General features: G+C 39.2%; 2 protein-coding genes across 3 annotated transcripts in view; one reads left to right on the forward strand and one right to left on the reverse strand.

Moving 5' to 3' along the window:
- brd9 (bromodomain containing 9) overlaps window positions 1-3,125 on the reverse strand; it is a 6,967-nt gene extending 3,842 nt beyond the window's left edge. The window contains exons 1-7 of the mRNA XM_010756923.3: window positions 2,987-3,125; window positions 1,960-2,180; window positions 1,742-1,870; window positions 1,521-1,659; window positions 1,119-1,176; window positions 472-616; window positions 272-382 (exon numbers count right to left, since the gene is read on the reverse strand). Of these exons, the coding sequence (XP_010755225.2) occupies window positions 272-382; window positions 472-616; window positions 1,119-1,176; window positions 1,521-1,659; window positions 1,742-1,870; window positions 1,960-2,180; window positions 2,987-3,035 (852 nt within the window). The 5' untranslated portion in view covers window positions 3,036-3,125. The remainder of the gene's footprint in view (window positions 1-271; window positions 383-471; window positions 617-1,118; window positions 1,177-1,520; window positions 1,660-1,741; window positions 1,871-1,959; window positions 2,181-2,986) is intronic.
- A 1-nt stretch (window position 3,126) lies between these two features.
- trip13 (thyroid hormone receptor interactor 13) lies at window positions 3,127-8,629 on the forward strand. Of its 2 annotated transcripts, none has more exons than XM_019269956.2 (14): window positions 3,127-3,230; window positions 3,455-3,538; window positions 4,579-4,729; window positions 4,826-4,952; window positions 5,792-5,847; window positions 5,943-6,033; window positions 6,138-6,210; window positions 6,297-6,360; window positions 6,462-6,548; window positions 6,753-6,859; window positions 7,019-7,172; window positions 7,401-7,513; window positions 7,644-7,713; window positions 7,797-8,629. In XM_019269956.2, the coding sequence occupies exons 2-14, from the start codon at window positions 3,465-3,467 to the stop codon at window positions 7,890-7,892; spliced, it is 1,263 nt and encodes a 420-aa protein (XP_019125501.1). In that variant the 5' UTR covers window positions 3,127-3,230; window positions 3,455-3,464; the 3' UTR covers window positions 7,893-8,629. The 2 variants fall into 2 exon arrangements, with proteins under 2 accessions (XP_019125501.1, XP_010755226.1); XM_010756924.3 differs by having other exon boundaries at window positions 3,133-3,226.
- The last annotated feature ends 3,408 nt before the right edge of the window (window positions 8,630-12,037 follow it).

A 12,037-nucleotide genomic window follows, 5' to 3' on the forward strand; every position in this document is an offset into this window, starting at 1 on the left:
ATTATAGTCCCTTGTTTATATGGTGACACATTACACTGACAATTGAATCCATTCCATGTAGGTATTTTATGTTGAAGTCAAATATCTGTCTATTGTGAAACATTACCCACAATCAAAAGAGGAAACAAAGTCAAGCACTAATAAAAGTGTCTCAGTTACCACAAGGCAACTAACATGAACAAAGTTGGTGTCAAATGAATGGAAAAACTGACTTGTTATAACAAACATATAATGTAAGTTTGTGTATTTTAATTCCATTTGACATAATTACCTTGCTCATCATCTTGAATCCTGTATGGAGCAGTTTCTTGGCAGCCTTATAATACACAGTCTCTGGTCGGTTGTACACCATGGCATTGTCACACATCAGCTTAAAGTCTGCCTGCAGGCCAAAAAGTGTTCAAACCGGTGTGAGGGAACACTTTAATACTCTCAAAAGAAATACATATTCAACATCCTAACTGTCCTCACCTTGAACTCTGTGACTGTGTTGTACTCATTGTTTCTAATCTTGTCTTTCATGGTGCTGAAGTCCATAGGATGTTTGATGATCATTGAGTAACCGGGAGCAATCGCATCTGTTACTGGAAATGAGAAGAATCCATGGGGGTCTTTCCTGGAAAGACATCAGTACAGAAGCAACCATTATATTTTCTTAGACTTGTTTTGCTGGGGGAGCTGCCAAATGTTCTTGTCTGATCATGTCAGGGCACATTATCTGTCAAGTCAATATGAATGGATCTTGTATGTGTGATCTTCAAAAGAGTAGTGTATAATGAAAGCTTTTATCTGTGCTCCACTCAATAATAAATGCTCAAAGGCTGAAAGCCTACACTCTATAGAAGCATCGCTCATCATTTGAGGAGCGTTATTGTGTTCAGTAAATTTCATGGAAACGTACTCGTTCATTTAAGACAGTTCTAGGTGTTTGAGAAAATGGGCTTACCCATTAGGATTCAACCTCAGAGATAAATAGCAGCTTTACCCTTAACCTTTAGCCCTTATGCTTCTGGATCTTTAACGTACTTACTCTTCAGGAGCAGTGCTGTGACAATCAAATGACAGAAGGTTGATATTACAGGTGATTGCAGCAATTAGACTGAATCAGTGTTCCTCACCTCTGCAACTGCCTCAAAAAGTGCTCCAACAGTTGTTGACGAGGAGTGGACTCATTTTCTGCATTGGGCAAACATACACAAACACATAGAGATACTTTATTAATCCCTCGAGGGGGAAATTATTAATTTTTAACATGCATTTAACCCTAAAATACAACAACAGACACACACACACACACACACACACAAAGGGCTCATAGACATGTAATTTGAAGAGAGATGGTGGAGTGATGGACAGCCACCCAGAGCAGCGCCCTGCGAGCAGTTGAGGGGGTTCGGTGCCTTGCTCAAGGGCACCTCGGCAGTGTCCAGTAGGTGAACCGGCACCTTAATGATTGCTCAAACACAATGTAATGTTTGCTCGTCAAATCTGATGTTGTCCCCACAGACAGGGATTCTCACCTTGCTGTGTCCTGCATGCTCGGACCGGTCTGTCTCCTTGCTGTTCCATATCCATCTTCACCATGGGGGAAAACTCGTCCACTTCAGGCTCTGTCTCAAACTCTCTGTCTCGCTCTTTTTTCTTTTTCTTCTCTTCGGGCTGATGAGACACAGTGATTTGTCAAGAGAAATCATAAACAATCTATTGGACATGTTCTCAGGATTAACTTGGGTTTACTCACCTCTAATCCTATAGTTATAGTTTTTGGCAATGGGAAAGGTTCAACAGGTACACCGGCACCGGTGGCTGCTATAGCAGCTGCCGCCTCGGATTCATTCTGCTCTCGCTCTCTCTTCTTCCTCTTTTCCTCCTGTAAAGAGGATGAGTGCCAATTTATAACTTGTAGTGGGGAAAAAAAACAGGTGGTGTGTGTAATAAAATATAATTTTGTAAACTAACCTTCCGCCGTCTTCTGTCCTCATCATCCACATATTTGTCTTTATCCTTTTCAGACTTTTTCTTCTTCTTTTTCTTCTTCTCTTTGTGGCGTTCCCTCTCATGGTCTGATCGGTCATCGTAGTAGCTGGAGTCATGGCCCGAGCCGGAGAGCTCTGTCACTTCACTTCCTCCAACTTTGAGCACAAGCTTCAGGGGCTTCTCGAGAGCCTTGTCCTCGTAGTCTACAACAAAACATAAACGATAAAGCACCAATGGTTCAGTCAGGAAGCATGGCACATGGTGAAAAGTTAATGTTGATATTAGTATTATTAGGAAGTTTTGTCTGATATTATTTCAGACAGCAAATAGGCTGTAAATGAATAAATGTAACAAACTGTAGCTTCTCTATAGATATAGATAATCTTATACTGTATGCTATGTTTTTGTTTGTATGGACGTAACTCTTTTTTTTGTCTTAACTGGTTATGTGATAAATAAAACTTTAAATAGAAACACATGACATTCAGACACAACTAAAAACAGATGCTTACTTAAGTATAAGGTACTACTACTAATAATAATACATTTTATTCCATAGGCGCCTTTCTGTCACCTTACAACAAATGAGAGTAGACAGCAAAGAACAGAAACAAACAAAAAGAACCATAAAAGTATATTAAATTACAAGAATACAACATTTAAAAACAGGTTAAAATAGGACAATGCAATTGAATCAGATGGAAAAGGCTATTTTATNGAACAGAAACAAACAAAAAGAGCCATAAAATCAAATCAAATTACAAGAATACAACATTAAAAACAGGTTAAAATAGGACAATGCAATTGAATCAGATGGAAAAGGCTATTTTATATTTTACTGGCACACAACAACAAAACATAGGCTATTTAATTTATGACTTTATAATGTGTGCAGCGTTTTGTTATTCACTAAGAAACGATGCAGGTCTGGGCTAAGCTAACTAACACAGAGCTCGCCGGAACAAAAGCGGCGCTGAAGCTTCAGCAGTAAAAACATGAACTCAGGTACCATCGACGGTTCTCCACTCCGGTTTATGTTTCTTGTGTTTTTTCCCCATGTCTCCGTATTTATATCAGAAGCTTCGCGGTTATTTCTAATCACTTTAAGGGCTGTAACTGTTTTTTTTTCTTTGCAACAAGAAAGCTAGCCAGCGACCGGAAGTGCTACCCCTCCAAAACAAACGATGTGCTTCCGGTGTAACGGACCAGCGCGCTGGATTTGAGCCCCGGAGGATCGTCGATAGTTTCTCTGGGTACCCAAACTTTGATTCATGAAAGTGTTCAGAGTGATAGCGTGCAGGTTTTTGGTTCAGGGCAGCACACTTGTTAGCTTCAGACTACTAGTCTGAAGGGTGTTAGCGTTAGCCAGCTATGTTAGCTCGCTCCGACCAACGTCGCCAACTTACCTGAGCTAGCTAACGACACAGATTTAATTTGTCATTAAACTAACTGCTGAATGTTGTCCGGGTGTCTCCAGTTTTACAGGAATGGACGGTGACATAGTTGAAAATGGAAATCCAAAAGCAGAAATCCACGTGGAGGTCCATGTTAAATCTCACAGGTGAGCTTTGCTTCTGTTTATTTGACAGTTAATGCTACGGCCGGTGTTTCGGTTTAACTAGCGACCATGTTAACTGGTGCTTATCAGACGTACGCGTCTGTGGTTGCCGTGGTTACGGTAGTTGACGTCGTGACGTTAATGGGGAAAAACGAGAGACATTCTACCACAACTACAGACGGCTCAGCTGACGGGTCATCCGTTAACAGGGTCGCTCGTTTTTTCAAAACACCGGTAGATTCGCCGGAGGCTGACATGCGATCACAGTGTCAACATTACTGTCCAACTACAACTTTACAACTTTGTGCAACGCTTTACTCTTACAATCAGTATTTCAACNGTTGACGCTGTCAGAGAGGTAATGATTCTACTTTGAGTTCATTATTGAGGTCTTAGTGGGTGCATTATATTGAGAGGTGTTTCTAATATTATGGCCTGGTCTCATGTATGTAAATATTAGGGACATCTCTCAATATAATGTTGTCCACTTTAACACTGCTACAAACTACAACCTCAGTAGTATGTTGTCCACTTTAACACTGCTACAAACTACAACCTCAGTAGTAAACATAATAATTAAATCAATACCTCTCTGACATTGTCAACAAAAAACTAAAAGATTTATAGGCTTCATAAAAATAGAGTTTATGGCAGAGTCATTGCAGCGGATCATGTTGGTTGCACTGGTGTGCCTAATAAAGTTGTCGGTCCGCGCATATCTTGATTAAGGTCCTGTTAATTTTTATTTAACTAAACTTTTTATTCCCAATATGTTACATTCATTTAGTTATGTAATTTTGCACATGTGTCTGACCTAAACCCTGTTAGAAATACTCCTATGTATTAAGCAGATCAGAAATACTCAGGGAAACAGCAGACAAAATGTTTATGAATATGTAACTGACATGAAACAGAAACCAAAATTAACACTGGTACAGTTTTGGCCATCGCAGGTGAGAAAATAATATTTTTTTTAATCTTATGATTATGTAATTATGAAACCGCACACTTTGATCATGTTTCCATTGTTGTTCATGTTTCAGCACAGCTAAACTGTCCGATGTGAAGTTGCACGTTCTGGCTCTCCTGCATCGCCACAGCATGGTCTTTGGAAATTTCAGATGGACAGAGTTTGATGAAGACTTCCTACAGAAACATGTAGAGTCTGTGGTTCTAGCTGATCTTGACCCAATGGTAATACTTTGTTGTTGATGTTGTTGTTTTTATTCAAAGTTTCAGAGTTTTTTTCTTGTTTATTTATTCTTCTTTTTCACATTTATGCCCACTCAGCCCATTGATTTGAAGAGTTGCTCTGTCGACATTCACATCTTCACTCTGAATGAGGACGGACCCAGCACGCTGAGTTTGGAGGAGGATGAGGAGCTTTCAGCAGCCAATCACTGGTTGCTGCCAGCAGGTGACACTAGACAAGATTTAGTACAGGAAGTGATTATCCTACAGACTGTATCGTTTATTAGTCAACCTGACCTAATGTGATACTAAACCCAAAATATCTTTGGAGTATGAACTCATTCCCTGTAGCTGAGAAGGGGTTCTCCGCACTTTTTTCCAGCAATGTGCAGCTGAATCAGGTGCTATATGGCTAAATGCACTGCTCCTGTCATGTCACGATATTGTAAAAGTAAAAAGTGTTTGGAACGTATTGAGTTACTGAATTATAGCTGAATTATAGCCCCACCAATACTGCTTCTTCAAGACTGATTCTGAACTTTAAAAATGTATACGTATATGTATCACAGTGTTTCTAAATGACCCCAATCCTATTTTGGCATTTCTGTACAGCAATCAATTTTTACTTAATTCCTGACATACATACAGATTCTGAATAAGCTAATATCTTAATATGAATGGGCACTTAATATAAATGGGCTGTACTGCAAGAGTAGTTTGAGAAGATTCTGTGAACATTTTGCTACTTTTTTCTGCTGTGAAAACCTGAAATTTATTGAAATCCATTCTATGATCTGAACCAAACCTGATCAAAGTCGCCTTTCTCGGTTATGAACAAAACATACAGTTGCTTATAACCCCATTTTAAGCTTTCGAGGGATCAATATTGCATAACTGTGTCCAGCATTAATGTAATGAAATGAGTCATATTTTATGTTTGGTGATTTGTTATTTTTTCGTCTCAGCTCTGTGTTGCCTGAAGGACTTTGGCTTATTGTATTTATTTTTTTTGCCTAACATTTCGTTAAAATGACTCGGCCTTTGTTTGTTTGTTTGTTTTAACAGCTGAATTTCATGGGATTTGGGAGAGTCTGGTATATGAGAATGGAGTCAAAACTCAGGTAAGAAAAAATGTAATATCTGAAAAGAGATGAGAGGAAATGATTACATAACTTTTTTTAACATAGCTGAACTTCACATTGTTTCCCCCCTCCAGCTCCTGGATTATGTCACAACAACAATTTACTTCTCTGACAAAAATGTCGACAGCAACCTGATTTCTTGGAACCGTGTGGTGCTTCTTCACGGTAAATATGTATTGAGCAATCACAGTAATGTTTATTGGTAGAGGTTGCATCAGAGGCGATGTGCGTAAATTAACTGATTTGTCACCGTGTATGCCCAAATTCAGGACCCCCGGGCACAGGGAAAACGTCACTGTGCAAAGCTCTTGCCCAGAAGCTGTCAATCAGATTATCAAGTCGGTAAGACAATCCTCATTTTTGTGAAACCGCTTCAGTACTGACTACACCTGTTCCTTTTATTTCAAAATACACTCCTCTCCCTGCAGGTATTCCTATGGGCAATTTGTCGAGATAAACAGTCACAGCTTGTTCTCAAAGTGGTTCTCAGAGGTACACCTGGCTCCTTTTTTTTATATTTAATGGTTCAGGTGGAGGATGCTCTTGAACAAAATGATAATAATTTGGTCGCTAATCGTACCTTTTTGTTACAGAGTGGTAAGCTGGTCACGAAGATGTTTCAAAAGATCCAACAACTGATTGATGACAAAGAGGCTCTTGTGTTTGTTCTAATTGATGAGGTAAAAACTGTTGAAAAGAACTGATTGATTGAGCGTGGAGCCTTATTCTGAGGCCCTAAAATTCCCTAAATAAGAACTTGCCCTCCAGATCTTCTGAAATATATCAGACTTTGTTGTGACTTGTACCTTACCTATCCCATGTCCAAGACTGTCTCTGCTGTGACTTAGTTTGTTTGTTTGCAAAACCCGTTTTATGACATGCAGGTGGAGAGTCTGACAGCAGCAAGGAATGCCTGCCAGGCAGGAACTGAGCCGTCTGATGCCATCCGAGTGGTCAATTCTGTCCTCACTCAACTAGACCAGATCAAACGGTCAGGAAACAAAGTAGTCTATGTCCTCAGCACAGTCTATGTACTGTTTAAAACCTCTGTCTTATAGCAGATGAGACCTTTGCATTCTTGCACTCACTCTTAGTTATGTCCCATTTAGACATATCTGTTCTGTGTTGACTTTTGGGGCTCATGTTTCAGACATTCCAACGTCGTGATCCTGACGACCTCCAATGTGACAGAAAAGATAGACTTGGCGTTCGTGGACAGAGCTGACATCAAGCAGTACATCGGACCGCCATCTGAGGAGGGCATCTATAACATCTACCTCTCCTGTCTGGAGGAGCTGATGAAGGTGACTGAACAATGTAGCAACATTTATAATTCAAAGCACTTATACTTCCACATACAAACTTTGGGGCTTATTTTGAGAGTGATACGATTCTACAAGTTTGCAGGGGATTGTTGTTGTGAGATAATTAGTGAAAGAAGGAACAACTGTGCCCTGACAAGACAACATTTCACAGGGTTGATAAATTAGAATTATTCCCATATGTCTGTGCTTCATGTTTGACATGTGCAGTGCCAGATCATCCACCCTCGGCAGCAGCTGTTCACCATATTCGAGCTGGAGACGATGGGCTATGCAGAGACTGAGGTATCCGAATTCAGTCTGAGACTGAGGAACATTGCTCTGTGAGTACAACCTTCCATAATGCAATAGCACCCCAAATCACACTGTCTCTGTGCTCTAAGCATAACATCGAGAGCCTGCGAGAAGTGAAGCTGCCAGCGGCTAATGTTTTGTTTTTCTTTTCATTTCCAGAAAAAGCAAAGGTTTGAGTGGAAGAGCACTCAGGAAGTTACCATTTCTAGCCCATGCACTGTTCGTTAAGGTAAGTATTTGATTTTCTTCTACAGAGTGTAGGCGGAAAAACGGAGTCGTATTGTTTCTTTAATGTAGTTTGTTTGCCTGCAGACGCCAACAGTGACTATTGAGAGGTTTCTGGAGGCAATGAGCAGAGCGGTGGATAAACAGAAGGAGGAAAAAGCTAACCTCGTCAACGGTGTCTGAACTTATTCAATGCCCAAAGGCTGACACATGATTGTTCGCGATCTCTCAGTCGCATGTCTTGATTGTGGCCTGGAAAATAAACCTTAATCTGTTCATTTGGCAGCACTATGTTGAATATATATTTGTAAGTATTGCCCGTTTGGTTTTAAGATGGAGTACCTAATGCTTGAATTTTCTTTGTGCTATTAAGTGTTTACTCTGTTCTTGCTTTCAAAGTAATATTTTTATGTAACATGAAGCTTTAACCTTAACAGCGGCGGCTTTTTTTTTCTCATGCTAAAGGGATACTTTGATTTCTATTTGCATAAATTATTGCCATTAGCTACCGTATTGATATCACTGCGTACACATTAGCTCAGTCTGTGGATTTTGTTTGAGATATCCCATTGAAATAGCAGCTTGTCGGACAGAAATGAACAGCAGTCCCATAATAGGCCAGAAGCCTCAGTGGACAAGCATCAAAAATACAGTGTGCAATCTTACCACTTTGTGGTTTTGTGTGTTTCTGTTAACTGCTTCTATTTTCTGCTGTTCATTTCTATAAAACAAGTTGCCAGCTCATGGAAATACTTCCATACACAGGATCTGTAAGATAGACTAATGTTCATGTACGAAACCAGCCTATGTTGGAAAAATGTTGTCTTTAAACGTTAAACCACAAATCCTCTTTAACCTCTGTGTTCATTACAACTTTATTTTTACACGTTGCATTGAAATAAAGACTTTTGTTTAAGAGAGTGTGTGTGTGTGTTGTTGCAATGCTGTATTTGAAGCAGATGAATTTTTGGAAATTTTAACAAAGCCTTGGGGCCACCACTTGGTGGCGTACAGACGCTGTCACGCAGTTTTACGTGTGGCCTAAGACTGATTTTATCTGGTGTATTTTATGGCACATGATAATCACAATAAGGGCAGTCAGTGGTAATGATCACAGCGATAAAATGAGAGTACAGCTGATCTTGAACTCATCTCATTTTATGTAAATAACAATTCCAAGGGGAAAAAAACCCAACCTATAATAACTATACACCAATATAAAATGTGTATATGAAAGTTAAATAAAAGTCTGACTGTGCTGCTTACAGTAATCTCTTTTTATCATAGACAGAGACATTAGAGATTATCAGAGACATTCTCAAAGTGACATGTCTCTGTCTGACAGTGTTTGCTCATGGCTGCCACCGATTCGGGAAAAAAAAACAAAACCTTGAAAGATGATTCAGTTTTGTATCAGTTTGTACGTACAGTTTACATGAACATATCAGTGGCTCCATTGTTTGTATGAACATGTTTTGCATTCTGTGAATGCTCTACTGCTTTGCATGTCAGCTGCCGGGTTCAGACAATGTGCCCTTTGTTTGTTGTTGTGCAACAGCTTTTTCACTCCACTTCAAAGGTGGATTCTGTTGGCTGTTCCTGAATGTAAAAGGAAAGCAAACATTGAGTTCTTCTTTACTCACACGCTTTCATTCCTACTCTATTCTAATCACTGTCACCTTTTTTTGTGGGTGTTTTTTTTATTGAGCACATTTCACATGAAATTCAGCTGGATTTTGATTTTACTCTCTTGAGTCTGTTATTAAGATCAAACAAAAGATATGCACTCTCTTTATACTCTAATCAAGGTCTTCAAGGACAGATTGGTTTTGGAAACCCAGAATGGACTTTCCCTCGTGCATAAAGCCAACATTTCATTAAAGAAACATAACTGTTGTTTGTGTGAATTACCCGTTTAATGCCACCTTATCCTTTTACATCTAATTGTTTGGCACCCGCTATTTTCATGCTGCAATGAAGTTTTTATGCGAGATGAATTGCACGAGGAAGCTGTACTTTTCTCTAATCTGATCAATGATCACAAAGTCGAGTGGAGAAAAAAAGGAAGATAGAGAAAGGCAGAGCTGTAAGAACGGGCATGGTAAATAAAACCATAATTGCTCTGTCTGGAGGCCCTTTTTCTTTTGACTGTAGTTGGTCCAAAAGCAGGCAGCTGTTAAAAGGCAATCAAGACGCAGAAAGAAGAAAAGTCAAAAGCCTTATTGTTACAGGGTTTTATCACAGTTTCAAGCGGTTTGAAAATGTCAGAAAACTCCAAACAAAACAAATAGTCTGATGTTTATCCTCTCAACCGTTGTTCAGGTACATGGCTGAAAGCAATGGAATATCATCGCATGTGCCAATGGTGATTCACATAGGGAGGGGATTAACTTACACACATACTTATAGGCATGTTAAGAAGAAACAGAGCAGAGCTGCGCACAAAACCATGGAAACTATCGCTCATTTCTCTGAGTACAAAGTCACACATTGAACTCGAAGAGCTTTATGATTTACATTGATATGATCTTTAAGATGATAAAAGTTTAGGGGAAAAAATGCACTTTTGCAGGCAGGAGGTCCACATCCTCTGTATAAATACAGTCCATAAAACATATGCTGTGTCAGGGCTTCTCAATTCTTCATCCACATGACAGCCTTTGATGATAAACCAGGACTTTTATCCAAGTGAACATTGCCCTTAAAAGACGACTTCAGCTCCTTCTCTCTCTCTCTGTCTCTCGCCCTGTTTCCAGTCTAAACCAGACTGTCAGTCAGAAACTGTATGAACAGTTGTTGTTTTTTGCTTTTTTGCATCCCATACGTGCGTCATCCATTTAAGTGGGATGTTAGAGGGAGTAGGAGAAAGAGGATGAGGTAGAGATACATTGTAAAGAGGCAGAATCCTGGGAGCCTGGATGCATAAAGCAATGGTGATAATTAGGCACGGCAAGTAGGATCAAAGAAGGCTGCCATCAATGAGTTATGCAAATGTCGGCTCATGCTGTCAACCAAAGACAGTGATCTGAGAGTCCTGTGTCTATGAGAAGTCAAATGGCAGACACATTGTCAGGAAGAGCAGTATAGCTGTACTCTCCATTCATCATGGTATGGTGGTGAAACTGGGACACTATGATGTAGTATAATTCTGACAGAAAATGAGGTGTTCTTAGAGTGGCACAGAGAATACGTGTCTCTTATGTTCCTCCAGGCAGAGCGCCTTTGTTTAGATAATAAAGGTTAAAGATATGGTTTAGTGCATGGACTGTAATTTCTTCTATGAATGCAAGACTTTGAAGCTGTGAGTGATTGACACCCACTGTACAATAAAAGTGTATGCCTTGATAGCATGCAAAGAGATCAAAGTAATATGGCTCCTTGTTTTGAATATAATCTGCACAGGAGTGGAATATTTACAAAACACTAACATCACATTTATGTTTTCAAAAGGTTGCCTAAGTAAATGAATATTCATAACAGCTGGCGTGTACACAGGTCCCTGCTTTAACAACCTGCCTAAGGAAACAAACTATAAAACTGCTAAAGGGCTTTTGATGTGTGTGAGGTTAAAGTACAGCATGTTCTTCCTGGTTATTTTTTCAAAACAAAAGTTTATCTTGAGCACCTTTAGTACTCAAAGAAAACAAATAATATCAATTATAATGGCATTAGAACACAGACAAGCAGCACTAAATAACCATGGTATTATTAACACCGTGTGTGTTTATACACCAACAACACACAAACCAAAATCTAATTTGGATGTTACTCTATTTCTGGTTCATATACAATCATAAACCTATGTACAGACAGATCTAATTAACTCCTGTTTTGTAGACTAATACTTTTAGATGTTTACCTTTTGGTGTTAAGAGAACCTGTGATGCAAATAGATACAATCTAATGTGACTAACAAAAGTCCTCTTTATTTAAAGAAAATCTACTTTGAAAAACCATGAATGGAGCTGTGCGGAAAGTTACACCAACAGAGGACGCGGTTTTACGTTCAACGACACATGAGCTGCCAAACCAGTGTTCAGTCTGTCAAGCCAAATGAAATCTACAACCGGAAAATAAATGATCGGTGTTTCAAAATAATAGTACAATTGCTAAAACTAGGGATACAAACACTTTCCATTAGATTAAGACAAAAAATAAATACATCTTGTCTAAAGTTGTTGTTGTTGTTTTGTTTTTGTTATTCTAATCTGGAGCAACTAGACATTGCTGATTATCCATGAAGATGCTTCAAGTCTTATCCAGGCTTCTACCTGTTTCTCTTGGATGAGAGGTGGAATGTGACAATCTTTACAAGCATGTTGTTTGAG

This window comes from Larimichthys crocea, chromosome XIII, assembly GCF_000972845.2.
Source record: "Larimichthys crocea isolate SSNF chromosome XIII, L_crocea_2.0, whole genome shotgun sequence".
Taxonomy (NCBI): domain Eukaryota; kingdom Metazoa; phylum Chordata; class Actinopteri; family Sciaenidae; genus Larimichthys; species Larimichthys crocea.